General features: G+C 44.4%; 1 protein-coding gene across 1 annotated transcript in view; it reads right to left on the bottom strand.

The window, feature by feature from the left end:
• The window catches only part of LOC124795430 (synaptic vesicle glycoprotein 2C-like), a 188,059-nt gene extending 162,304 nt beyond the window's left edge, over positions 1-25,755 (bottom strand). The window contains exon 1 of the mRNA XM_047259457.1: positions 25,691-25,755. Coding sequence (XP_047115413.1) covers positions 25,691-25,721 — 31 coding nt within the window. The 5' untranslated portion in view covers positions 25,722-25,755. The remainder of the gene's footprint in view (positions 1-25,690) is intronic.
• Positions 25,756-27,325: the final 1,570 nt, after the last annotated feature.

Raw genomic sequence — 27,325 nt, 5'->3', positions numbered from 1 at the left:
GTCGAAGAAGAGGGTCATCATGACCTTACCGGAGCTTGTATGAACAGCATTACATTTCTTTGGTGGGCGAGATGGGGGATACTTCCTCTGTTGGCTCTGGCGTTTGTTCTCGTGCGGTCGGAATGCTGTCGGTTAGATCACCCTGTTGCACGGTAACATTCGCCACAACACTGCCAATCGGACATTACCTACCGTTGTGGATCCGTTAGCAGCTGCCCGCATTCTTCGAAACAAGAATTGATAGTCTCGTCTCCCACTGGGTTAAATGCCTTAATACATGTTGTTATTACTTTTGAATTTAACCATTCCATGGTCTCGTTGCCGTGGATGTTCAGTGCGATTTGATCAATTTCAGCATGTAACGAGTCTCAATCAGAACGTAAATATTTCAATGTCTGTTTGTGTGTCTTTCTTATAAGAGAGACTGTTCCGACTGCCGAAACTGAACAATTTAGTGGTTGTATCGGTGACGATGAGGCAGTGGTTTTTGACGTAAAAACATGACTTTTTGTTTAGTTTTCGCGCGTGAAGACGTGGATAAAGGTTGGAAGTCATATGTTCACTGTATCAGCGTGACTGAAGAAAGACAGAGATCATTGCTGAGTAAACTGTGAACTGCGTGTTGTGATTTAATTTCTGAATGAGTTAAGACCGTTTGTACGTGTGCAAACGAAACATATGTTGGAACGCGTGTATCTGAATATTACGAGGACTGTGCTTTCATGTGAATAATCTTCAAATTTTATCGTGTTAGCCAATGCACTGAAAACTTTTCAAACGTGCTTCGTAGGGGGACACCATATAGACAAATAATCTCCTAAATAGTCAGTGCCTCGTGTTTCAGGTTATGAAGACTGCATCTGTAGTCCCATGGCATCTAGTTCCCGACAATATGGGAACCGTATCACTACCTGAAACAGATTTATAACGTATTTGAAAAAATTATTTCCAGCGCAGATTCGTTGAATACCACTACTGCGCCTCATCGCCGCCATGCTGTCTCTGTATCCAGCAACGAGGTGAGGTGCATTCAAGTCTGGCAGCTAGTGTACACCTGTTTTGGTTTGTTTACAATATTATGCGACTTGTATGGGTGGGGTGCGTCAGTGTCATTCGAGTGAATGCGTTTTGGGTGCAGGCATGACTATTGTTCAACAACCTTGGTACTATACTTAGAGGAACTACATTCGTGTTCAGAAAAAAACAGCATGCCTTGAACGACCAGAGATAGGACGTTCATATTCACCGGATATGTACAATAGTATGTTCTGCGGAAGCATTTGAGCCATGTCGGCCCACGGGTTCAAGGTCAACATCGATGTCGCTGCGCAACACCACCTACCGGTAAGGTGTGTCCGCACCTCTCATGAGCGCTATAAACTGAAGATAATGAATCAGTGTGACTTGAGCAGATGTGCAGGATGCCTCGCAGACGTATGTGCAAACCGTACCGTCTAATCAGTGAGTTTGAAAGATGGCCCATTATTGGCATGAGAGATTGTGATGCAACCTCCTGGGAAATTATTATTCGTTTGGGGCAAAGTGTTTCGACAGTGCAACGGGTGTGTGCCGAATGGTTCACGGAGGGCTGTAGAATACGATCAGATGGTTCAGGTCGCACCACACATTCCACTCCCCGAAAAAATCGACATTTCATCCGAGAGGCGTTGTAGGACAGATCTGCATCCTCCTCAGTGTAACACATGGTATACTATCAGGGGGTAGACTCCGTCGCCATTTATTATGGCATGGGTTACATGCGCGTCGTCTGCTTCTCGGCCTGCCTTTGACGAAGATGCAGAAGCATGCTGGACGGTAGCGGTGTATGAGGGAAGACGAATGGCTTCAGATATTGTTTCCGGACGAATCCATGTTCTGTTTCTTTGAAAATGATGGCTGCATTTGGGTTCGTCACAGACAGGGGGAGTAGCGTCACAATGACTGCTTTCGCACAAGACATACAGCGCCGACACAAGGCCTTATGGTGTGGGGTGCTGTTGGATACAACCACGAGTCACAGTTGGTGCGTGTCCAGGGCACTGTGACCAGTGTGATCTACGTGAATGACATCCTCCGACCTGTAATCATACACATTCTGCACAACAACCAGACGACATTTTTCAGCAAGACACTGCACAACCATATCTTGTTGCCGGAACACCTGCCGTCTTGGTATCACGGGATGTCAGCCTTTTGCTCTCGCCTGCCAGGTCACCAGACTTGTCGCCAACTGAAAATGTGTGGAATATGGCGAAACAACGAGTGCAGTAGTCTGATCCACTGCCAAACACCACAGATGAACTTTGGAACGAGGTGAGTGCAGCATGGACGGCTATACCAGAATCGGCCATTCGCGCCTTATACATGTCGATGCCATCGCACACGGAACAAGTTATCACGGCCGATGGCGGACAAGCGCATATTAGGCAACAGGACGCATGCTGAACAGAGGTGGCTGAAATGCTAATCATTTCTGCAGAACATACTAGAATACATGTTCTGTGAATATGAACAACCTACCTCTAGTCGTTCAAGACGCTCTGTTTTTTCTGAACATGAGTGTATATTTAGTTTCAGAAAACAATATTTATCTAATTTTCTTTACCCTGATTTTTGTTTACTTGTGTGAAGGTCAAGCTCAAGTGTGTGAGCACATCTTCATTGATTCTGAGGCGGATAGTAAACTTCATTATTTTTACCTCAGAACGCCACAAGTGGAATTAATCACTCTTGACTAACCCATAACACCTTTTACTCCGAGAAGTACAGACGAAATTCAACGTGCAGAATTGTCTCAGTCGTTTTATACGGTCGTTAATACTTTAAACACTTGATATGGCAGTAACTATAATGAACACATAAACCGTTCCTGAGTCACTATTTGCTGGCATATGGCACAATAGGAGAGAGGTTTGTGGTACACTATCCGATGACGGCGAGACAGTAGGTTGGAGTTTTGTTAATTTGTTATTGTTTGATCAAGTTCCACATATGTCCTCTTCGAACGCTCTATCCAGTGTCATTGAATAAAGTATGTAGAAACATTTAACATAAAGAAAGTGATAAACCGTCAGCTTCAGAGATTAAAAATTACTTGTGTACTTCAGAAGTTTTACCACATTGTGCGCAGTGACTTAGTGACAACGGAATATTAATATGTTTTCTCATTTTGGATGTGTCTGGGCGACTTACTTAGCTGCCTCACCTTGTACTGATTCATAACCCTCCCGTTTTGTGAGCGGATGCATTTTCGTGGCAGAATAAAATTCCCCTGTGTCCATTCTTCTCTAATTTTTGTATGATTAAAAAAGTTACGGAAAGTAGATTCCATCACATCATCTTGAATATACTGTGTGACTACAGTTATCTCTTGCAGAGTAAGATAGGGCACACCGTTCATCTGACAGAATTCAGCACTATCTTTTTTTTTTCGTTAGGCGTACATTATACGAGGATTTCTAGATTTATGTCGTTTCTTTTCTGTTATGGCCAACGAGGCCATCGATGTGGCAGTTACATATCACTTCCCGCCTGTAACACTGGAGCAGTGCCCCATGTCCAGTCTACTTCTCCGTCCCGCAGTACAGATGTACCGGAGCTGTTCCCCTGGAAGACGACCGATTCGCGCCCTCCCTTCGGCATTATGAAGAACGTATCTGGTTTCATCAGACCGTGCAAAGCTTTGCCACTGTGCCAGCATCAGGTGCTGACGGTCACGTGCCCATTTCAGTCGTATTTGCCGACGTCATGGTGTTATCATTGGCACGTGCATGGGTCGTCGGCTGAGGAGGCTTATCAGTAGGAGTGTTCCGCACAGTGTGTCATCAGACACTCTTGTACTCTGACCAGCATTAACGACTGGTGTTAGTTCCACCACTCGCCGCCTGCAGTTCGCACCGTAGGACATCTGTAATGAAGGGTGACTGCCCAGCCCCACGACGTCTGGACGTCGTATGATCTTGGTTTCGCCACGTGTTGAAGACACTTACCATAGCATTCCCCAAACACTGACAAGTCATGCAGTTTACAAAATACTCATGTCAAGCCTACGGGCCATCACAATCTACCCTCGCTCAAACTCAGATAGATCGCGCGCCCTCCCCTTCCTACAAACGGACAGCACGCTCACTGGTACTACATGAACCGTGCGTGTGTCTGACTAGCTTTCATTTCTCGACAGGTGATGCTGCTATCGCCCGGACGAGTCTATATCGATAGCAGGTGGTACTTGGTGAAGCCAGACCTGACTAATAATAACACAATTAAGGTTAACAACCAATCTAATGAGTTCTAATAGACTGCTGTCTCTGCCACCTAGTAAATCAGTCACTTTTAACAAAAAGTAACTCAGCAGAGATATCGGTGTGTAACTGCCCCAATCAGTATGGTTTGCTGTTACGACGGCAACTGTTTATGTGCGTCGGCGACCTTGACTGTTGCAGGTAATAGACTGAGGCGAGAGATGGGCGAACGCCACGTCCTGAAATGTCGTTACACGGGACTGGGTCCTGAACTCTCTGACATTGTTGGAATTGTTACTGTGGCCGAACTGGATGGAGGTTTATGGAGCCATTTCCTTCATCCGAGACTGGCAAAAGAATCTCCCGCTGCATTCTGCTTTGAGGAACCGAAGGCCGTCAAAAGTATCATCGCTCTCTGTGGCGGCTGGCAACACTGTCGTTGAATGTATATAATAGTTGACGGGCTCGTGGTGGAAGCAGAATTTGGTTCCGTAATGTGAGGGCCACCTGAAGGCGACTACCCGTACCTGGAAGGAGCATGGTTTGAACTGTGCCTGGAAGCTGTCGTCCTCTCGTGGTAGGACTGTGTACAACATTGCTGTGTACAGAGCAGTAAGCGGATTGAGATGGATGTGGGTGAAAAAAATGGTTCAAATGGCTCTGAGCGCTATGCGACTTAACTTCTGAGGTCATCAGTCGCCTAGAACTTAGAACTAATTAAACCTAACTAACCTAAGGACATCACATACATCCATGCCCAAGGCAGGATTCGAACCTGCGACCGTAGCGGTCGATGTGGGTGACAGTTGTTAAACAGAGATGAAGACGCTTGCAGAGGATAGACTAGAAACGTGCATCAAACCAATCTTCAGAGTAGACATCACAAAATCAACAACAAAGTTTAATACAATGTTACCTGCAGGACTGTAAACTTTTCGTAAAAAAAATCTAAAATTTATGGCCCCGTCACAGCTCTATTATATATGGAAAATGTGTGACTCATTTAGGTTACTATTTGTAGTGATTTGAAGTCCAAAAAGTTAGGCAATATCCATTCAGGTCTTAGTGCTTTCGTCAACCAGTCCTTGAATTTACTGACAGCACAGTCATGAGCGTTTGTGTCCATGAACAGAGACGTTACGAGCAATTTCGAATGTCGCCATGTTCCATACCCACTGCGGCAATGATAGCGATACTAGAGTTTCTTAAACATGGTCGACACTCTTCACTCGTGAACCTACAATCAGGGTGTTTGCCTTTTTCGCTTTTTTTTTAAACTTCCAATCGGTCGCGATTTTAAGACTACAAGGAAACCCGATGAATCTTTGCGCAGATGTGTTGCTCAGTGCCTCTAGTACTCCCGTCGACTACGTCACGTCACACTTTTCAGCTCTGAATGCACAGTTGACACGTAAAGATGCTTAGAACGATAGAATCCCCGCCCCCAGTATTAAGTGCCATGTCTGATGTTCGGCCTGACTTAACTCAGCCCACACAACGTAATGTCATGAGTCTCCTTCATCGCGACATTACTCGGCCGCACTGCACGTCAACAAGTACGCTCCTGCAGCATGTGCTACGGCAAGTGTTTGATCACCCGCTATACAGCCCGGACATGGCTCCCTCTGATTTTCATATCTTAGCTCATAAGAACGGCTCGCTATGAGGACAGCGTGTCGGCACAGACACCGGTCTGCAGGCCACCTTTGGGAATTGGCGGAAAGTACAGGCGGCTACCTTCTATGATGAGGGTATTGAAAAGTTGCTACAACGTTGCTACAAATTTGTAAATTGGAGCGACGACTATGAAGAGAAATAGCTGGAAGCTGCAGCCATCTGTTGAAAATAAAATATTTTTGATTTTCGATGTGATTTTCATTTCGCGTCCGATCGGAGACTGAAAAAAAAAATAAAAATTGCCCTCACGAAATTAATTGAAAACCCAGAGCACGCTACTCTAATGAACTGGCAGTTTCGACCATATTATCAGTTATTCAAGCTGGACAATTAACACATGGACCCTACCACATACTTATTTTTTATTTGCTTCAGATCTTGGGATGGTTTCTGAAATTATTAAGAAGTAAGAAAAGCCAACTAATTTAAGCATTCGTTGCGTGACTTTAAAATTGTTGCGAATATCCAATAATAGATATTATTTGGCAGCATTTATTCTTCTGCAAAACTGTTGGCTGTGTGATTAAGTAATGTCAACCAGGGAAAAGTGCGCATTACATGGGTTTCAAGAAAAGCTTCACAGTCAAACGAACAATTACACAAATGTTGCACCTGTTGGGTTTTCTACAGTTAGTGCAACAGTGGAATAGAGAAAACTCTGTGTAGTTACTACTTAATTGCTAGTCAAGCTAGCTGTGTTTTAAATATACACTTTGTTATCAAAACTACCCGAACATCTGGCTGAAAATTACTTACAAGTTCGTGGCGACCTCCATGGGTAATGCTGGAATTTAGTATGGTGTTATCCCAGCCTTGGCCTTGATGGCAGCTTCCACTCTGGCAGGCATACGTTCAGTCAGGTGCTGGCAGGTTTCTTCGGCAATGGCAGCCCATTCTTCGCGGAGTGCTGCACTGAGGAGATGTACCGATGTCGGTCGGTGAGGCCTGGCACGAAGTCGGCGTTCCAAAACATCCCAAAGGTGTTCTATATGATTCAGGTCAGGACAGTGCAGACCAGTCCATTACAGGCATGTTATCCTCGTGTAACCACTCCACCACAGGCCGTGCATTATGAACAGGAGCTCGATCGTGTTTAAAGATACAATCGCCATCCCCGAATTGCTCTTCATCAGTGAGAAGCAAGAACATGCTTAAAACATCAATCTAGGCCTGTGCTGCGATAAGCCACGCGAAACAACAAGGGGTGCAAGTCCCCTCCATGAAAAACCCGACCACACCATAATACCACCGCCTCCGAATTTTGCTGTTCGCACTACACACGCTGGCAGATGGCGTTCACCGGGCATTTGCCATATCCACATCCTGCAATCGGATCGGCACATTGTGTGCCGTGATTCGTCACTGCACACAGCGTTTTTCCACTGTTCAGTTGTCCAATGTTTACGCTCCTTACAACAAGCGAGAAGTCGTTTGGCATTTACCAGCGTGATGTGTGATTTATGAGCAGCTGCTCGACCATGAAATCCAAGTTTTCTAAACTCCCGCCTAACTGTCATAGTACTTGCAGTGGATTCTGATGCAGTTCTGAATTCCTGTGTGATGATCTGGCTACATGTCCGTCTATTACACATTACGACCCTCTTTTACTGTCGGCGGTCACTGTCAGACAACAGACGAGGTCGGCCTGTACAGTTTCACTATTACATCGTAAACAGTGGACCTAGAGATGTTTAGGAGTGTGGAAATCTCGCGTACAGACGTATGACACAAGTGCTACACAATCACCTGATCGCGTCCAAAGTCAGTGACTTCCGCAGAAGGCCCCATTCTGCTCTCTCACAATGTCTAATGACTACTGAGGTCGCTGACATGGAGTACCTGGCAGTAGGTGGAAGCAAAATGCACCTAATATGAAAAACGTATGTTTCTGGGGGTGTCCGGATACTTTTGATCACATCGTGTATTTATTTACATCTCTTTCTGTATCGGTAAGAACGGTTTTTAAACATATCTGAAGATGGCCAGAAGACGGCACCAAGATATCCTGGAAGCGACTTATCCTGAATTGGAGGGCGTAGAAGGGGTTGCGGGTCTGCAAGAACCTAGACCTTCGTCACGGGTTCGGTCAGTACAGATATATTTTTTAAAATTCTCAGTTAAGGTGGGTGGGGACAACCGTGGATTTAGCCGAATTAGGGGAGGGGAGGAGAGAGTCTGAAAAGGAGCCTTTCCCTTTTTATTCAAGCGTGTGTCATTGTCGCACCCCCGTGTCATCAGGGCACGAGAGGACACAAATTAGGAATGCTGGAAAAGCTGCGTTGGATCACGTTAAGATTTCGTCAAATGGTCTTGAACGATCCATGGTGGTTCCAACATGTACACGAGAGGAAAAATTGCGGTCGTGCTGCGCATCAAAATGTTGAGATCGATAGAGATGCAATCCCACAAAGGGCTTAGAGGAGGGTTGAAAGGCCCGAGGGGTTCATCAGTGCCAAAAGTTGTTCATCGTATTGCGAAGTGTATGGGAATCAACACCCCGGAGAAACGAGTGGCTTCATTGACGCCTTTGTGCCACCGGCTGTTCATGGAATGTTTTCCTAGGTCACTAATAAAAAACCGCGTGATTTCAAAGTTGGGTGTTGCAGTTCTGCCCTCCATTGGAAAGGCGTTAGAGGAAGGAGTGAAATGTGGGTAAGACATTAAGTGACAGCCTTCGTGTGACACGTCCACTGCTGCATAAGTCAGAATGTTGGTGAAATTTGGTGCCAATGTGACATACTTAACCCGCTTTACATGTCAGATAAACTTCTGAGCTGTAGCCTGTGTTCCGCAAGCGTCAGCAGCTTGCTGGTTCAAGCGTTGTCGAACACGTGAATGACGTTCCAAGATGCCGCGCATTTACACCGTTGCAGAGGAGGGCCGTACGTTCTTTCGAGCAAAATTTCGAACTTAAGCGTCGCAATGGATGGAATTGCAGACTTCGAAGAAGCAATCCCTTAATTCTGTTGCGCATCTACATCTACATCTACATCTACATTTATGCTCCGCAAGCCACCCAACGGTGTGTGGCGGAGGGCACTTTACGTGCCACTGTCATTACCTCCCTTTCCTGTTCCAGTCGCGTATGGTTCGCGGGAAGAACGACTGTCTGAAAGCCTCCGTGCGCGCTCTAATCTCTCTTATTTTACATTCGTGATCTCCTCGGGAGGTATAAGTAGGGGGAAGCAATATATTCGATACCTCATCCAGAAACGCACCCTCTCGAAACCTGGCGAGCAAGCTACACCGCGATGCAGAGCGCCTCTCTTGCAGAGTCTGCCACTTGAGTTTATTAAACATCTCGGTAACGCTATCACGGTTACCAAATAACCCTGTGACGAAACGCGCCGCTCTTCTTTGGATCTTCTCTATCTCCTCCGTCAAACCGATCTGTTACGGATCCCACACTGATGAGCAATACTCAAGTATAGGTCGAACGAGTGTTTTGTAAGCCACCTCCTTTGTTGATGGACTACATTTTCTAAGCACTCTCCCAATGAATCTCAACCTGGTACCCGCCTTACCAACAATTAATTTTATATGATCATTCCACTTCAAATCGTTCCGCACGCATACTCCCAGATATTTTACAGAAGTAACTGCTACCAGTGTTTGTTCTGCTATGATATAATCATACAATAAAGGATCCTTCTTTCTATGTATTCGCAATACATTACATTTGTCTATGTTAAGGGTCAGTTGCCACTCCCTGCACCAAGTGCCTATCCGCTGCAGATCTTCCTGCATTTCGCTACAATTTTCTAATGCTGCAACTTCTCTGTATACTACAGCATCGTCCGCGAAAAGCAGCATGGAACTTCCGACACTATCTACTAGGTCATTTATATATATTGTGAAAAGCAGTGGCCCCATAACACTCCCCTGTGGCACGCCAGAGGTTACTTTAACGTCTGTAGACGTCTCTCTATTGATAACAACATGCTGTGTTCTGTTTGCTAAAAACTCTTCAATCCAGACACACAGCTGGTCTGATATTCCGTAGGCTCTTACTTTGTTTATCAGGCGACAGTGCGGAACTGTATCGAACGCCTTCCGGAAGTCAAGAAAAATGGCATCTACCTGGGAGCCTGTATCTAATATTTTCTGGGTCTCATGAACAAATAAAGCGAGTTGGGTCTCACACGAGCGCTGTTTCCGGAATCCATGTTGATTCCTACATAGTAGGTTCTGGGTTTCCAAAAACGACATGATACTCGAGCAAAAAACATGTTCTAAAATTCTACAACAGATCGACGTCAGAGATATAGGTCTATAGTTTTGCGCATCTGCTCGACGACCCTTCTTGAAGACTGGGACTATCTGTGCTCTTTTCCAATCATTTGGAACCCTCCGTTCCTCTAGAGACTTGCGGTACACGGCTGTTAGAAGGGGGGCAAGTTCTTTCGCGTACTCTGTGTAGAATCGAATTGGTATCCCGTCAGGTCCAGTGGACTTTCCTCTATTGAGTGATTCCAGTTGCTTTTCTATTCCTTGGACACTTATTTCGATGGCAGCCATTTTTTCGTTTGTGCAAGGATTTAGAGAAGGAACTGCAGTGCGGTCTTCCTCTGTGAAACAGCTTTGGAAAAAGGTGTTTAGTATTTCAGCTTTACGCGTGTCATCCTTTGTTTCAATGCCATCATCATCCCGTAGTGTCTGGATATGCTGTTTCGAGCCACTTACTGATTTAACGTAAGACCAGAACTTCCTAGGATTTTCTGTCAAGTCGGTACATAGAATTTTACTTTCGAATTTACTGAACGCTTCACGCATAGCCCTCCTTACGCTAACTTTGACATCGTTTAGCTTCTGTTTGTCTGAGAGGTTTTGGCTGCGTTTAAACTTGGAGTGGAGCTCTCTTTGCTTTCGCAGTAGTTTCCTAACTTTGTTGCTGTACCACGGTGGGTTTTTCCCGTCCCTCACAGTTTTACTCGGCACGTACCTGTCTAAAACGCATTTTACGATTGCCTTGAACTTTTTCCATAAACACTCAACATTGTCAGTGTCGGAACAGAAATTTTCGTTTTGATCTGTTAGGTAGCCTGAAATCTGCCTTCTATTACTCTTGCTAAACAGATAAACCTTCCTCCCTTTTTTTATATTCCTACTGACTTCCATATTCAGGGATGCTGCAACGGCCTTATGATCACTGATTCCCTGTTCTGTACATACAGAGTCGAAAAGTTCGGGTCTGTTTGTTATCAGTAGGTCCAAGATGTTATCTCCACGAGTCGGTTCTCTGTTTAATTGCTCGAAGTAATTTTCGGATAGTGCACTCAGTATAATGTCACTCGATGCTCTGTCCCTACCACCCGTCCTAAACATCTGAGTGTCCCAGTCTATATCTGGTAAATTGAAATCTCCACCTAAGACTATAACATGCTGAGAAAATTTATGTGAAATGTATTCCAAATTTTCTCTCAGTTGTTCTGCCACTAATGCTGCTGAGTCGCCAATCATTAACCTAGTTCGGTTGTTGAGTATAACCTCCACCCATAATAATTCACAGGAACTATCCACTTCTACTTCACTACAGGATAAACTACTACTAACAGCGACGAACACTCCACCACCGGTTGCATGCAATCTATCCTTTCTAAACACCGTCTGCACCTTTGTAAAAATTTCGGCAGAATTTATCTCTGGCTTAAGCCAGCTTTCCGTACCTATAACGATTTCAGCTTCGGTGCTTTCTATCAGCGCTTGAAGTTCTGGTACTTTATCAACGCAGCTTCGACAGTTGACAATTACAACACCGATTGCTGCTTGGTCCCCGCATGTCCTGACTTTGCCCCGCACCCGTTGAGGCTGTTGCCCTTTCTGTACTTGCCCAAGGCCATCTAACCTAAAAAACCGCCCAGCCCACGCCACACAACCCCTGCTACCCGTGTAGCCGCTTGTTGCGTGTAGTGGACTCCTGACCTATCCAGCGGAACCCGAAACCCCACCACCCTATGGCGCAAGTCGAGGAATCTGCGCCCACACGGTCGCAGAACCGTCTCAGCCTCTGATTCAGACCCTCCACTCGGCTCTGTACCAAAGGTCCGCAGTCAGTCCTGTCGACGATGCTGCAGATGGTGAGCTCTGCTTTCATCCCGCTAGCGAGACTGGCAGTCTTCACCAAATCAGATAGCCGCCGGAAGCCAGAGAGGATTTCCTCCGATCCATAGCGACACACATCATTGGTGCCGACATGAGCGACCACCTGCAGATGGGTGCACCCTGTACCCTTCATGGCATCCGGAAGGACCCTTTCCACATCTGGAATGACTCCCCCCAGTATGCACACGGAGTGCACGTTGGTTTTCTTCCCCTCTCTTGCTGCCATTTCCCTAAGGGGCCCCATTACGCGCGCGCCTGACTTTGGAGCTCCCAACTACCAGTAAGCACACCCTCTGCGACTGCCCGGATCTTGCAGACTGAGGGGCAACCTCTGGAACAGAACAAGCAGCCATGTCAGGCCGAAGATCAGTATCAGCCTGAGACAGAGCCTGAAACCGGATTGTCAGACAAACTGGAGAGGCTTTCCGTTCAGCCCTGCGGAATGTCTTTCGCCCCCTGCCACACCTTGAGACGACCTCCCACTCTACCACAGGTGAGGGATCAGCCTCAATGCGGGCAGTATCCCGGGCAACCACAGTCGTAGTCCGATCAGGGGATACGTGGGACGAGCTGGCCGTCCCCGACAAACCCCCATCCGGACCCCCACAGTGATGCCCATTGGCAACAGCCTCCAGCTGTGTGACCGAAGCCAACACTGCCTGAAGCTGGGAGTGAAGGGATGCCAACTCAGCCTGCATCCGAACACAGCAGTTGCAGTCCCTATCCATGCTAAAAACTGTTTTGCAAAGAACGTCTGAACTAATCTACAGAGAGCGCAAACAAATCGACAAAGTTTAAACGGTTATTAAAATACAAGATTGCCCAGTAAATGCAGTAATGCTGCTCCTTGCGCACTGCTGACACTGCTCGGCGGCAGAAGGAGACTACGCGAATTTACACTATTCAGGTATTAAAACGCGATGCTACACTCTCAAATACTATAATACGCCCGAAATTTATGAATTAAACAATGCAAGTACCAAAAACACGCAAAGAAATTAAGAATTAAACTATGTAACAAATGAGTGAGCTAGGAGTATACGACTTCCTGCTGCAGCTGCTTATCCAACGGCGGCAGGGAAAAGTTAACACTTTAATAGTGAACTGTTTTTAGGTAATGACTTTACAACATCGTAACTATGATATATGGGTTGATTATAAGCATAGAAGATACATTCCTCGACAACTGTAAATATTTTGGAAGCATTAGAAACATCTCGTTCAATTCAAAAGTCACTCACGCACTTCAAAGAGTGATACAAATTAAACTATTTTAAGGAAAGTCAAAAATCCATTTGATTTCAATAATCATGGTACAATTAAAATAACTAACGTCCAGTTATCATCATTTGATTTGAAAATTTGAAGGTAGATGCTGAGCCATGCGTGGTTCGTGTTCCCGCCATCATGTATTTTATACCCTGTTTTTAACGTACTTCCACCTCACTACGTTAATTTAAATTACTACTGTCACTGAGTTGCTGCTTTGCCTGACCGTGACCGGCGCTAGCAGCGCGTGTCAATATATTCCCACTCGTAGTATCTTTGCTCGACTGCTATTACTTCTTGCTCGTTACCTGTCGTAGGGCAGTTCAGGTCGCGAGTTCGGGCTGCCAGTCAGTTGGAACGTGTCTGGAGCGCACTCCAGACCTGCCAGTCGGGGAGTTGCAATTCGGCACTAGTGCAGTCGGATGACGCGTTTTGGTTTGCTGATCGTTCATGAGTCGGCTGTGTGTGTGTGTGTGTGCATCGACTTCGTGTGTGTTTAGTTACTGTTGGGTGTCGTTAAGGTCTTTGTGCAATTGTTTGTCAGGTTGTGTATGTAGTTGGCGTTCTATCAACTGATGACTATGATAGATGTTGTCGGCATTCTGAGGGAGTCGGTCGGTTGGTGCGGACCAGGGAAGTTATCTCCGCGCGGTGCGGTCGGCTGGGTCTAACTGGTGGTCCCTGCGCAGTGTCGGAGCGTGTGTAGAGCTGTCCGATCGCTACGAGCTTCGTGGCTCACCGACCCAGGACGTCAAAGTTAAGTGGTGTCTTAAGTACCCAAGCCACGTCCATTCATGTTGTGTCGTTCGTTTCCGTGGTTAGCTGTTGGGGAGCTTTTCCTGTGAGCAACACCGGGTGTTTGTAGTGGTGAAATAGAGCTGCCGTGCAGTGGAATTAACTATATTGATCCGCTACAATTCAAGTGCACCAGTGGAATTTTCTGCCTTGTGGCCGTTAGTGTTCCGGTTACCTGCCCCGGCCACTAACGTAATTTCAGGCAGTGTCCTTTCCTCACCTGTTGGCGCTGTCCAACACAGTGTGTAGTTTTGAGAGCTTAATACATATACATATTTGATTGTGGATAATCACGCCCGTAACATATTGTGTTTGAGTCCTCGTGTACCAATTGGTGGAAAGCAAGTGGTTTGTCAGTCGGTCCGTGGCTGTCTCTTGGGTGGGCTACCGACAGATCAATTGTAGTTGGGCTCACCACCTGTCTCACCTAAGTGAAAGAGGACAGACCGACCCCCTGGAGGCTTCTGAGAGATGTTGTCTTTATTGTCTTTCTCATCAGTGTTTAATTGTCTGTATATAATCTATTATAGCCGATGATAAAAGAAAAATTCTTGGTTTTACTGTGTTTTATGAAAGTAAGTTTGAATTCTGGCAAGCAGATATTTGCTGAAAGGTTATTGCCATTGTGTTGTCTTTTCTTTTAGTCCGGTTTCAGGTACTTAAGACTTGTGGTTATGTTTTTTAAAATTTTGGAAAATCGATTGTGGGCTTTCAGCCATGCCACCTTATTCTTAAAATTACCTTTCAAGCTTAAACATTGCGGCCTTCTGCCTTTGAAAGGTTATGGTAATTTATTTTAAAATCTTGAAAATTTTGACTGTGGGCCTTCAGCCGATTGTATTGCATCTTGTTTATGTTTGTCTATCCACTTTTGCCTTGCGGCTTTCGGCATAGCTATGATACAAAAATATATTTTAATTATTTTATTTGCTATTTTAACTGCATTTTTATGTTGTTGATTTTTAAGATTTCTTGTTTGAAGGTCTTCAGCCGTGAAAGAATTGCATTTTGAAACTCGTGGTTGTAAAAGTTCGGCTATGTGCCGCTTTGATTGTAAATGTGTTAAAAATTACAATAAATTACAATTTTAAGGATAAACTGTCACTAACCTTATTTGCCCCTTTCCACAATCCTAATCACCTGTTCTGCCCAGCGGGTTTAGCGGGCCTTTCATATGCACTCAAAAAGAATTTATGACTATTGCTGTTGCTGGTGAGAGTAGTTATTTCAAACAGTTCAGCTTCATGATGTTGAATGTTTGCGCCTAACACCAGCTGACATCAAGAAATATAGCGCTTATAATTTCTTTTGTAGTTTATATGGAGTGTACTCTAAATACTCATACTGCAACATCTACTTCAAACGGAAGTAAGACGACAGTCTACTTTTTCTTATGAGAAAATCAACCTGAGTTCTTTACCCATTTCGTTTTTCTACAGGTACAAGTTTGACTGAAGTTTTGTTATCGGTGTAGTCCGCCAAGAAAGAGAAAAATATTTGCAATTGAGACTACACATATTTTTGGTAATCATGAATCGAAGTGAAAAATATGTCATTAAAAATAGCTAGGGTATCAAGAGTGTGTTACCGGCTTATGGCCGGCCGAAGTGGCCGTGCGGTTAAAGGCGCTGCAGTCTGGAACCGCAAGACCGCTACGGTCGCAGGTTCGAATCCTGCCTCGGGCATGGATGTTTGTGATGTCCTTAGGTTAGTTAGGTTTAACTAGTTCTAAGTTCTATGGGACTAATGACCTCAGAAGTTGAGTCCCATAGTGCTCAGAGCCATTTGAAGCATTTTGAACCTGCTTATGTAGTAGGTCTATCTGTCTCTGTGAGATAACACTTAGTTTCCCAAACGAATTATCAGAAAGTCTGAATGTCTGTGATGTAAGGTAATTTCAGGTTAGATAAATTTTTATTTGTGGTACATCCATAACTGTTCTGCAAAATGTTCATGGCAAACAAATCCGCCACAGTAGTAAAATACTTTTACTGATCAAAGTCTTACAAGACAAATGTCGCTATACATTACCACGGTTTCGGGGTTTTAGCCCCACCATTAGGTGTATCTGAAATTTAATAGTAACAGGACGTCTTGCCCATGACCAAACAACGACTAGGCAAACATCTACCGTAGGTTGGCCGTCAAATAACATCCCATATTATAGCTGCCGACATCTGAAGGCTGTATCAGTAACCCAGAAAAGTCATTAACTTCGTTTCAACTGATATCAGTTACCATGCCTACGTCAGTAAACCACGAGCGTCATTAGATTTTTTCAGTCTGTAAGCGTAGTATTTTCGGAAGTAGCCTTATCTTCGAGCATTTGAAGTTTCGCTGTCGCATCCGTTCTCTTAGGTGCAAAGCATCATTTTAATATGGCGTTGATCGTACAAAAAGATGTAACTTCTTATACGCAAACGTGCTCTAATAAGATTGGTGATTGTTTGTAGGGAAATTGTTATCTCAGACGAACAATAGCATGAAATCTAATACACTACTGGCCATTAAAATTGCTACACCACCGAAATGACATGCTACAGACGCAAAATGTAACCAACAACAAGAAGATGCTGTGATACGCAAATGATTAGCTTTTCAGAGCATTCACATAAGGTTGGCGCCGGTGGCGACACCTACAATGTGCTGACATGAGGAAGGTTTCCAACCGATTTCTCGTACACAAACAGCAGTTGACCAGCGTTGCCTGGTGAAACGTTGTTGTGATGCCTCGTGTAAGGAGGAGAAATGCGTACCATCACGTTTCCGACTTCGATAAAGGTCGGATTTTCGCCTATCGCGATTTCGGTTTATCGTATCGCGACATTGCTGCTCGCGTTGGTCGAGATCCAATGACTGTTAGTAGAATATGAAGTCGGTGGGTTCAGGAGGATAGTACGAAACGCCGTGCTGGATCCCAACGGCTTCGTATCATTAGCAGTCGAGTTGACAGGCATCTTATCCGCATGGCTGTAACGGATCGTGCAGCCACGTCTCGATCCCTGAGTCAACACATGGGGACGTTTGCAAGACAACAATCATCTGCACGAACAGTTCGACGACGTTTGCAACAGCATGAACTATCAGCTCGGAGACCATGGCTGCGGTTACCCTTGACGCTGCATCACAAACAGGAGCGCCTGCGATGGTGTACTCAACGACGAACCTGGGTGCACGAATGGCAAAACATCATTTTTTCGGATGAATCCAAGTTCTGTTTACAGCATCATGATGGTCGCAGCCGTATTTGGCGACATCGCGGTGAACGCACATTGAAAGCGTGTATTCGTCATCGCCATACTGGCGTGTCACCCGGCGTGATGGTATGGGGTGCCATTGGTTACACGTCTCGGTCACCTCTTGTTCGCATTGACGGCACTTTGAACAGTGGACGTTACATTTCAAATGTGTTACGACCCGTGGCTCTACCCTTCATTCGATCCCTGCGAAACCCTACATTTCAGCAGGATAATGCACGACCGCATGTTGCAGGTTCCGTACTGGCCTTTCTGGATACAGAAAATGTTGGACTGCTGCCCTGGCCAGCACATTCTTCAGATCTCTCACCAATTGAAAACGTCTGGCCAATGGTGACTGAGCAACTGGCTCGTCACAATACGCTAGTCACTACTCTTGAAGAACTGTGATATCGTGTTGAAGCTGCATAGGCAGCTGTACCTGTACACGCCATCCAAGATCTGGTTGACTCAATGCCCCGGTATATCAAGTCCGTTATTACGGCCAGAGGTGGTTGTTCTGGGTACTGATTTCTCAGGATCTATGCACCTAAACTGCGTGAAAATGTAATCTCATGTTAGTTCTTGTATAATATATTTGTCCAGGGAATACCCGTTTGTCATCTGCATTTCTTCTTGGTGTAGCAATTTTAATGGCCAGTAGTGTATAATCATAATGTAATTGGATTGAAAAAATATCGTATTCAACAGCTTAAGGACTAAATTAAAGAAGCATGAATTCGGCAGTCACAACTATAGTACCTCGCGCAACTACCACGAAACTTATTAACAGCAAAGACGGTCTGCCAACAGTCTGTCGTGCCCGCTAGTGAATCAGCGTATAGGGAACTATGTAAATTGTAATTGAGAAATTTGGATAAAGCGCCTTCGAAATATACGCATGTGTGTTCGTAACTTGTGGAACGTTATTTAGCACATCTCCTCCTGTGCGGTGTAGCGAAATTGCTGGTGTTGCACGGCAGCGGCTTGTATCGCTCTGTACAGATAACTTGTGGAAAGTTATTTAGCACGTCATCCGCCAGTGCGGTGTAGTGAAATTGCGAGTGTTGCACGGAAGCGGCATATTTCGCTCTGTACGGACCGCGAAAGCAAGGTTAGGCTAATTACAGTGTTCTCATATGCCTTCTAGCAGTTGCTCTTCCTGCATTCCACATGTGAGTGGGTAGAAACCATAATATGTGGTACGGCCAGGCACTTCATGGCGGTTTACAGAATATGAATACAGATGCAAACGGAATTGTGAAAGCCCAAGCGCCGCGCTCGAGGTTCAGGCGCTAGGTTCACGGTTTACTATCTCACCAGCCAGGGGTGATAACGATGAGGATGATGATGCGCTGATCAGGATAACGTGTTCGATTAATTATGCAACTCGGTCACTGCAGGTTGAGCATTCTCCTGCCTCCCGGACTCCCGCCGCCCTCTTTACATGTGATTACGCTGCATTGCCTTGATGTAGTCCGTTACCTGTTATCATCCTCTTCCTCTGGTTCTCCTCTGTCTCCCAACATCTGTCTTTTGCCACTCATGTGTAACGCATCCTCATTTTTATTCTGTCCGTCTAAAAAAACGTTTCAAATGGCTCTGAGCACTCTTGGACTTAACATCTGAGGTCATCAGTCCCCTAGAACTTAGAACTACTTAAACCTAACAAACCTAAGGACATCACACACAACAGTGCCCAAGGCAGGATTCGAACCTGCGACCGTAGCAGTCGCGCAGTTCCGGAGTGAAGCGCCTAGAACCGCTCGGCCACCGCAGCCGGCTCTGTCCGTCTGTTACACACTTTCTGTTCCATTAGGACGCAACCGGATGATTACAACTAACTGCTGACTGCGTAGAGAGTAGGTTGAACGGCACTACGCTCGGACATAATTAGCTTCCCGGATGAGGCGGCTTAAGGAGACACTAGGTAGTGTCAGTAATTTATCTTGAAACATTTCCATTGGTCAAAGATTGCATACAAAATTAACAATATGGGACTGTGGGTTTGCCTTGATGCAAAACACTTCCGATATTTATGTATTTATGCCTAAACTAGTTTCAGCGACAACTATCGACTTCATCAGTGGGTTCTTTGATTCTAAAATATGGAGAAATCTCAAACTTATAAAACACTGCAAAGTATTATTACAAGTGCAGTGTTTACTTCTGTGAATAATTTCATAATACCTTATTTATTATACGTCAAGGCATGGTTTTACGATTTTTGTCACTGTTTCCGGCATATTTTGTACATCAAAAACACAGCAGACATAATAGAGAAAATTAAGAACATCAGCATCCCCAACAGTAAAACTAGTATCTTTTGACATTACATCCATGTACACCCATATACCTAGAGAAGAAACTATTAACATTGTAGAACAACAGCTAAAAAGCAAGAAACTTCCAGACGTCCAAATAAATGAAATCTCATCCATTGTTAGCCTAATACAGATCAAAATTAGTTAATTTTCAACAAAAACTTTTATTTCCAACAAGTTGGGCTACTTATGGGATCATCTATCAGAGGAACTTTAGACAACATTTTCTTGATTTTCTTGTATTATATAGAGAGCACAATATTCAACAACATGGTAAAATAAGAGGGGCACAAAATAATTTATTGGTACCGTTATGTGGATGGCATAATCTGTCTCGTAGATGAAACACAAAACAGGATAGAAGAGCTATATAGTAACAGCAACACATAACCACCTTAAATCCACTTAAAAATATTGCAAGAAACAGCAACCAACATGAATTTTACATGTACAGAGAACCCTCATCCATAGCTCACCCAAGCATCCGAAAGTGCATAAATACTCCACTTTCACACACATGCTCCACAGGATAAACAGAACAGCTCTTAAACCATAAAACTACACACAGGAATTAAATACGATCTAACAAATTGTCGTTCAAAACGACTACAAAACAGATACCATAAACAAGCTGAACGACAAAGTAAGACAGAATCATAAAAATAGTGGCCAAACACTCAGGAGCACAACCAAAGGATCTACAAACCCAGACACAAAGCACACAGACAAAACAGAGGACCACACCATATCAGGGAAAAGAAACAGTTGGTATATACGAATCTTCAAGAATAAAATAGGGCGTAGAAACGGAAACATATTGTAAGAGCAAGGAATCCCAATAACATTCAGAACAAGCAATACAGTTTAGCGAAGGCTAAGCAAGACCAGACAGAAGAACCTCAGACAAATTCAGCAATGCTAGAATATACCAACTCACCTGTAACTCTTGTCAGGCCCAATACATAGAACAAACGAACGGAAATTTCCAAACAAGGTACAGAAAGCAAGTGAGAGCTCTAAAGAGTGACAGCACACATTCCACTTTCGCAGAACACCTAATCAACAAATAACACAACCCAACTAATATCGAAAGTGATCCACACATCCTGAAACACAGCTACAGTTTATACTGAAAACTAACAACAGAAGAAAATTATTACATAGAAAAGACTGTAGTGGAAGGAAAACACGTAATAAAAGAAACTACACTTTGCAACAACACACCGTTTATCGCTCTAAGAGAACTGACACGGACACAGAACAGGAAAATACACACACACACACACACACACACAAAGCACTCCTCCGTCACACACAGAGACGTAAAAAAGGAACAGAAGTCATCACAACTCCCGCTACAATATTCATAACTTTCTCTCAATATGCCACACATTTCTCGCGACGCATGCGAACAGAAAAAAGACATAGTGTTTGGATTACGACCAAGGTGCGCAAGTTTTGTTTTTCTGTGTCTAAAAGTAGCTGCAAGCCGTCCATGGAAGGCGAGTACATGACAGATTATGCAACAACCTAGTACACATCAAAACTGTATTCACAACTCTACTGAAACCCCAGTTGTATAACGCCGACATAAGTTCACGTTTTTGCATTTGTTTACTAAGAGCCACACATGCAGTTGCAGATGACATGATCTAAGCCGAGGGAAACTGCAACAAAAAAACCGAAATTATGTCGAAAATAGCGGCAAAGGTTGTAAAACCATGCTGTGACGCATAGTAAATAATGTATTATGAAATTATTGCCAGAACACGATATTTGGAACCAAACAGTACACATGTAATAATGTTTTACAATGCTTTATAAGTTTGCTATTTCTACAGGTTTTAGAATCAAAGAACCCGCTGACATCTGTACGCAAGCGCCGCTGCTCTCGGCCGGCCACTGCGTTGTTCATCGTGAGAGGTAATGCCTGAAATTCGGTACCTCGGACTATTGACTTCCCTAAAGATTTACGACATTTTCAACAACCGGTTGCACGTAAAAGGTAGGTACATTGACCTAGGTTTCGACACCTACTAGCGGTGCCTTCATCGGATCTAAATGTTGCTAAATCGTAAAATTACATTGCTAAAAAGCAATAGTCAAAATCTGGAGCAGCTATGCTCAAGTCAAAAGTAAAATTAAACGTTTTAGCCTTTGCCACGTGTACCCAGCTGGGAACATCATCAGACTGATATATATACCGGTTGGCTGTTTAATACTATACTGAAAATTTCGTAAATCGTTAGGGAAGTCATCATTACGAGATACCTAATTTCAGGCATTACGTCTCACAATCACAACGGACAACGCAGTGGATGACGGCCTTCACTTAACGATTTCGGTTGATAAAAGCTGGCGGTAGGGTTCGAGCGTGGCGCAGACCCCTCGAAGTCATGGAAGCAGGTTGCCAACAAGGTACTCTGCAAGCTGGTGGTGTCTTCCTAATAGTGTAGGCTTTGTTTACAAGAAATGCACTGAGTCCTTTGGTACAATTAAACTGAACATTCGCTGGAAGTGTTTATATTCGGCTGCTTGGAGACCAGCCATTCATGGGCCTCTTGAATGAGGTTTTCACTCTGCAGTGCAGTGTGCGCTGATATGAAACTTCCTGTCAGATTAAAACTGTGTGCCGGACCGAGACTCGATCTCGGGACCTTTGCCTTTCGCGGCCACGTGCTCTACCACCTGAGCTACGTAAGCACGACTCAGCCCCGTCCTCACAGCTTTACTACTGCCAGTACCTCGTCTCCTACCTTCCAAACTTTACAGAAGCTCTCTTGCTGGTAGAGCACTTGCCCGCGAAAGGCAAAGGTCCCGAGTTCGAGTCTCGGTCCGGCACACAGTCTTAATCTTCCAGGAAGTTTCATGAGCCTCTAGTTCCCAAACAACTGTGGAATTTTTACTGATGACAAAGCGCCATGTCATTGGGCCACAATGCTCTGGACGATCCGAACGAATTATTTGGCCACCCATATCGCCTCCACATAAATCCCATTGAAAATTTTATGCACAAAATCGTGCACCGGCAGTACTTTCAGAATTATGGACGGTTAAAGGCGTAGCATAGCTGAGTATTTCTGTAGCGAACTTCAAACGACTTACTGCACCCATGCGAATACACGTTGCTTCATTGTACCGGACAAAAGGAGGTTCGTACGGTTCTAGGAGGTACAAGACTTTTTCACCTCACTATATTTCGCTCTCTCTTGCTCTCTCTTTTCCTCTTTCTTTCTCATCTCGCTCAAGCCCCCTGTACTCCCTCTCTCTCTCTCTCTCTCTCTCACACACACACACACACACACACACACTCACGCACGCACGCACACGCAAACGCACGTACACGAGACACCCCCCCCCCCCACACACACACACACACAGAACGAGCGAGCGCGCACACACACACATACACATACACGTTTACGCACAAGACTTTTTCACCTCACTATATTTCGCTCTCTCTTGCTCTCTCTTTTCCTCTTTCTTTCTCATCTCGCTCAAGCCCCCTGTACTCCCTCTCTCTCTCTCTCTCTCTCTCTCTCTCTCTCTCTCTCTCACACACACACACACTCACGCACGCACACGCACACGCAAACGCACGTACATGGGACACCCCCCCCCCCCACACACACACACAGAACGAGCGAGCGCGCACACACACACATACACATACACGTTTACGCACTAGTGCGTGAATGTTTTGGTTGTGTGGAGTGGACAGATTAAGTTTATATTAGAAAAAAATTCATTTAATTCCTCTTGCATCCATAGAGATCTCGTGGTTATGGGATTAACAGACAAAATTTCTCCCATTCGAGATACCATAAATATTGTTTAGTACACATTATGTATGGCGGAGAAATGGAAGAACGTGCAGGGCACCCTCTTGCCCTTGGTGTGGGAAACTGCCCCTATAGGCGGAACAATCAACAGTGATCAACGGGATGAGGAAGCAGAAGGCAGTGGAAACCGCTGCGTTAAACGCCCATAATGTGTATCCACAGGACACGTGGCCTGTAATTGGAAAAGTGTAATTGTGATCTCCCCGCCGGTATAAGATTCCGCGGACTAGTCTCCATTCGGATCTCCGGAAGGGGACTGCCTAGGGGAGAGGGGGTGATTATGAGTAAAAGATTGAATATTGAGTAACCAACGAAAGGATAACGTTCTACAGATCGGGGCGTGGAATGTCAGAAGTTTGAACGTTGTGGGGAAGCTAGAAACCCTGAAAAGGGAAATGCTAAGGCTCAGTCTAGATATAGCGCGGGTCACTGAAGTGAATGGAACGAACAGAAGGATTTATGGTCGTATTAGTATAGTTTAAGGAGTCTCCTAGAACTTAGAACTACTTAAACTTAACTAACCTAAGGACATTACACACATCCATGCCCGAGGCAGGATTCGAACCTGCGACCGTAGCGTTCGCGCGGTTCCAGACTGAAGCACCTAGAACCGCTCGGCCACTCCGGCCGGCTTCATGAAGAAGTGGAGTACGGAAATATTATGGAAAGAAGAGATAAACTTGAAGTTCTCTGAGGCTACAGATATTGCGACAAGGAAAAGCTCAGTAAGCTGCTCAGTTGAAGAGTAATGGACACAGAAGTTGGGAGGAAAAACATAGGTACAAGTGTGTAACACAAGAAATACTTCAGTTGACCGATGAAAGAAAGTAGTACAATCATAGTCGGAGAGATTCAGGGATACAGAAATATAAATCACTTAGGGATGAAATAAATAGGAAATGGAAGGAAGTTAAGGCGAAATGGCTGCATGAAAACTGCGATGAAGCCGAAAAAGAAAGTTTGCCGGGAGGACTGACTCAGCACATAGAAAAGTCAAAACAACCTTCGCAGAAACTAAAAGTAAGGGCGGTAACACTAAGAGTGCAGTGGGAATACCACTATTAAATGCAGAGGAGGGGCTGGGTAGATGGAAAGAGTACATTGAGGGCCTCTATGAGGGGAAGACTTGTCTGATGACGTGACAGAAAAAGAAACAAGAAGAGATCGGAGTCCGGTATTATAATCAGAATTTAAAAGGGCTTTGAGAGACTTAAGGTCGAATGAGGCAGAAGGGACAGACAACATTCCATCAGAATTTCTGTAATCATTGGGAGACGTGGCAATATAACGACTATTCAAGTTGGTTTGTAGAATGTATGAATCTCGCGACATACTGTCTGACTTCGGAAAAACGTCATCCACGCTATTCCGAAAACTGCAAGAGTCGACAAGTGCGAAAATTATCACACTAGCATTTTGACAATTCATACAACCAAATTGCTGACAGGAATGGTAGACAGAAGAATGGAAAAGATAATTGAGGATCTGTTAGATGAAGTTCTGTTTGTCTTTAGGAAAGATAAAGGCACCAGAGAGGCAGTTCTCACGTTGCGGATGATAATGGAAGCAAGATTCAAGAAAAATCAAGACACGTTCATGGGATTTGCCATCCTAGAAAAAGCGTTAGACAATTTTTGCAAGTGGTAGAGGAAAGGAGCGACAATCAAAAAGAAAGTGCGGCCTGCTTTTAATTTGCCACTCCTTGTATACTGTTGACACAAATATTGCTTTATCTTCTACATTTGGTCTCGCTCGTGTAGCAGAACGCGGAGCGCAGTAGCTTATTAGATAAGAAGATGAGTCAGACCCGAATCCAATCCGTGAGGAGATTAACGACAACGACCTGGTACACTGGACAGCCAGTTGCTTTTCATTCGGTTTGCCATTCTGGTTTAGGCAAACATTGGCTGTTTCCCTAAATCCGTCTCAGAGAGTACTGCACACAAATAGTTAAAATACGATTACACACAGAACGAAGTATGCACGACTGGGCGGGCAGGCGTGCACACGACCTGCCTCCCACAGGTCACCTTGACTACTATGGCGTCAGCAATGGCAGCCGGCCAGAAAATGAAATAATAATACAAAAATTACCAAATCCTGGAAACGTGGAGCGCGGTCTGGAGCGTATAGATGCCAAGGAAAAGAAAAAATACCTGTGTATTCTCTATATAGCTGACAGACTGAACACGTGACTTATTTACCTTGCACAGTAACGTTGATAGTCTTCCTCATGTTGTGATTTCGACGCCGACTGCTGGCCTACTAGAATGCAAGCCATGGCACGCTGCTACACACACAGTTACGTCAGTCGCCTTGATACCACTTGATCCGTTCGTGCCCGAGGGCAAGCTCTGCAATACGTAACAAGTCTCGTGTGACGTTCTGGGCTCAACATACGGCTACATGTGCGGGTATCGCGTGCTCAGTCAAGACGAGAAAAGTGTTAGTTTGTCGTGTTAAGTTGACGTAACAAGTAGGTAGTCAACATCATGACAGCATAACCGCTCGAACTATAGTGCAGTTGTAATTTTTCCTCCTTTCTATCTTTTCTACGTAATTCTGTAGCTCTCAATTCGTTCGAGCAATCAATCATTCATGATAGGAAATACAGTCATAGCTCAGTCACTCAAAATGATTCTGAAATTTTACTTGTTAGAATGAAATCAGGCGATGATTCTTCTTCTCTGTAGGCTCGTGCTTTGCGGCAGTCTGCTAATCTGCACAAATAAAATGCCTCGTAATTTTGGGAGCGTTCTATAATCAGTCGGGAAACCTCATATCAAGCGGATATTTGGCTTTGATGAAGCTTAACCTTCCGAAGAAGTAATGGAGCTCTTGGATTATTAAATGCAGGTTCGTATCCAGTCTTTCGGAAGTTCCCTTCTGATTAACAACTACGCAATATATCGATAAATATCATTAATTCTCAAATTTAAAATACACACCATTTACTTGAAGGAGCCATCTATATATATTTCCATTTAATCGTACAGTTCATATCAGTTATCTTCTGTAATAAATCTCAATAATCAGATTACAGTTCTTCCAAACCAAGCACAGGCTAATCGGCACGAAGACAAACTCGGAAGCTCTCTTTCTTTTTTTTCTAACAACCACCAGAGAGAGTACTACAAAGAATACTTATGCGCTCATGGCATAGCTGTTGTATGAGCTACTTTTCGCATGGATTCTGCGAGTATGAAGATAGAAAATTAGTAAACGGCATTCAAGGGTAGAATTGTATCTGAATAATTCATCGAATATAAAGAGATATTACAATTGCCCCTCGCAGCGAGCAAAGTTAATGATAATACACTTTGCGAGCTAACAGAAAAAAATTTGTTGGGTTGTTTATTCAAAAGAGGAATATTTTGAATTCGTAGAATTTTACTATAGAGAGTATGGGTAACATGTTAAGAGAATAAGTTACGAGAATACCTAAGCTGTAGCTTTTACATGTACCGGGGTATACCCGCATCCCGAGTACATAACCAGGGAAGATGTAGATTGGTGTAATTACGAAAAAGGTCTACCCATTTGGGAACTGGCCTTCACAGGGAAACCCTGGAAAACCCGGAAGAATAGACCCCAGCTCAGGTATTTAAGAAGATAGGAAAGCCTAAATCCAGTAATTTTGAAATATATAGAAGCTCTATAGATTAGATCGAAGGAAAAGTGCCTCATAGCCAAAAAAATTTTTACAATATTGCTCAAAAAAAATTTTCAAAATTCTTCTTTCGACGATGTAGCCGGCGATCTCGTTGTGAAGTCGATGGAACAGGAACACTGGGTACGGACACCGGGTAGGCGACGTACAGCGTTTGGTGGACGCGGCA

The sequence above is a fragment of the Schistocerca piceifrons genome, chromosome 4, assembly GCF_021461385.2.
Source record: "Schistocerca piceifrons isolate TAMUIC-IGC-003096 chromosome 4, iqSchPice1.1, whole genome shotgun sequence".
Classification (NCBI taxonomy): Eukaryota; Metazoa; Arthropoda; class Insecta; order Orthoptera; family Acrididae; genus Schistocerca; species Schistocerca piceifrons.
The sequence above is the reverse complement of the archived record's forward strand: the minus strand, read 5'-3'. Positions and strand labels throughout refer to the sequence as shown.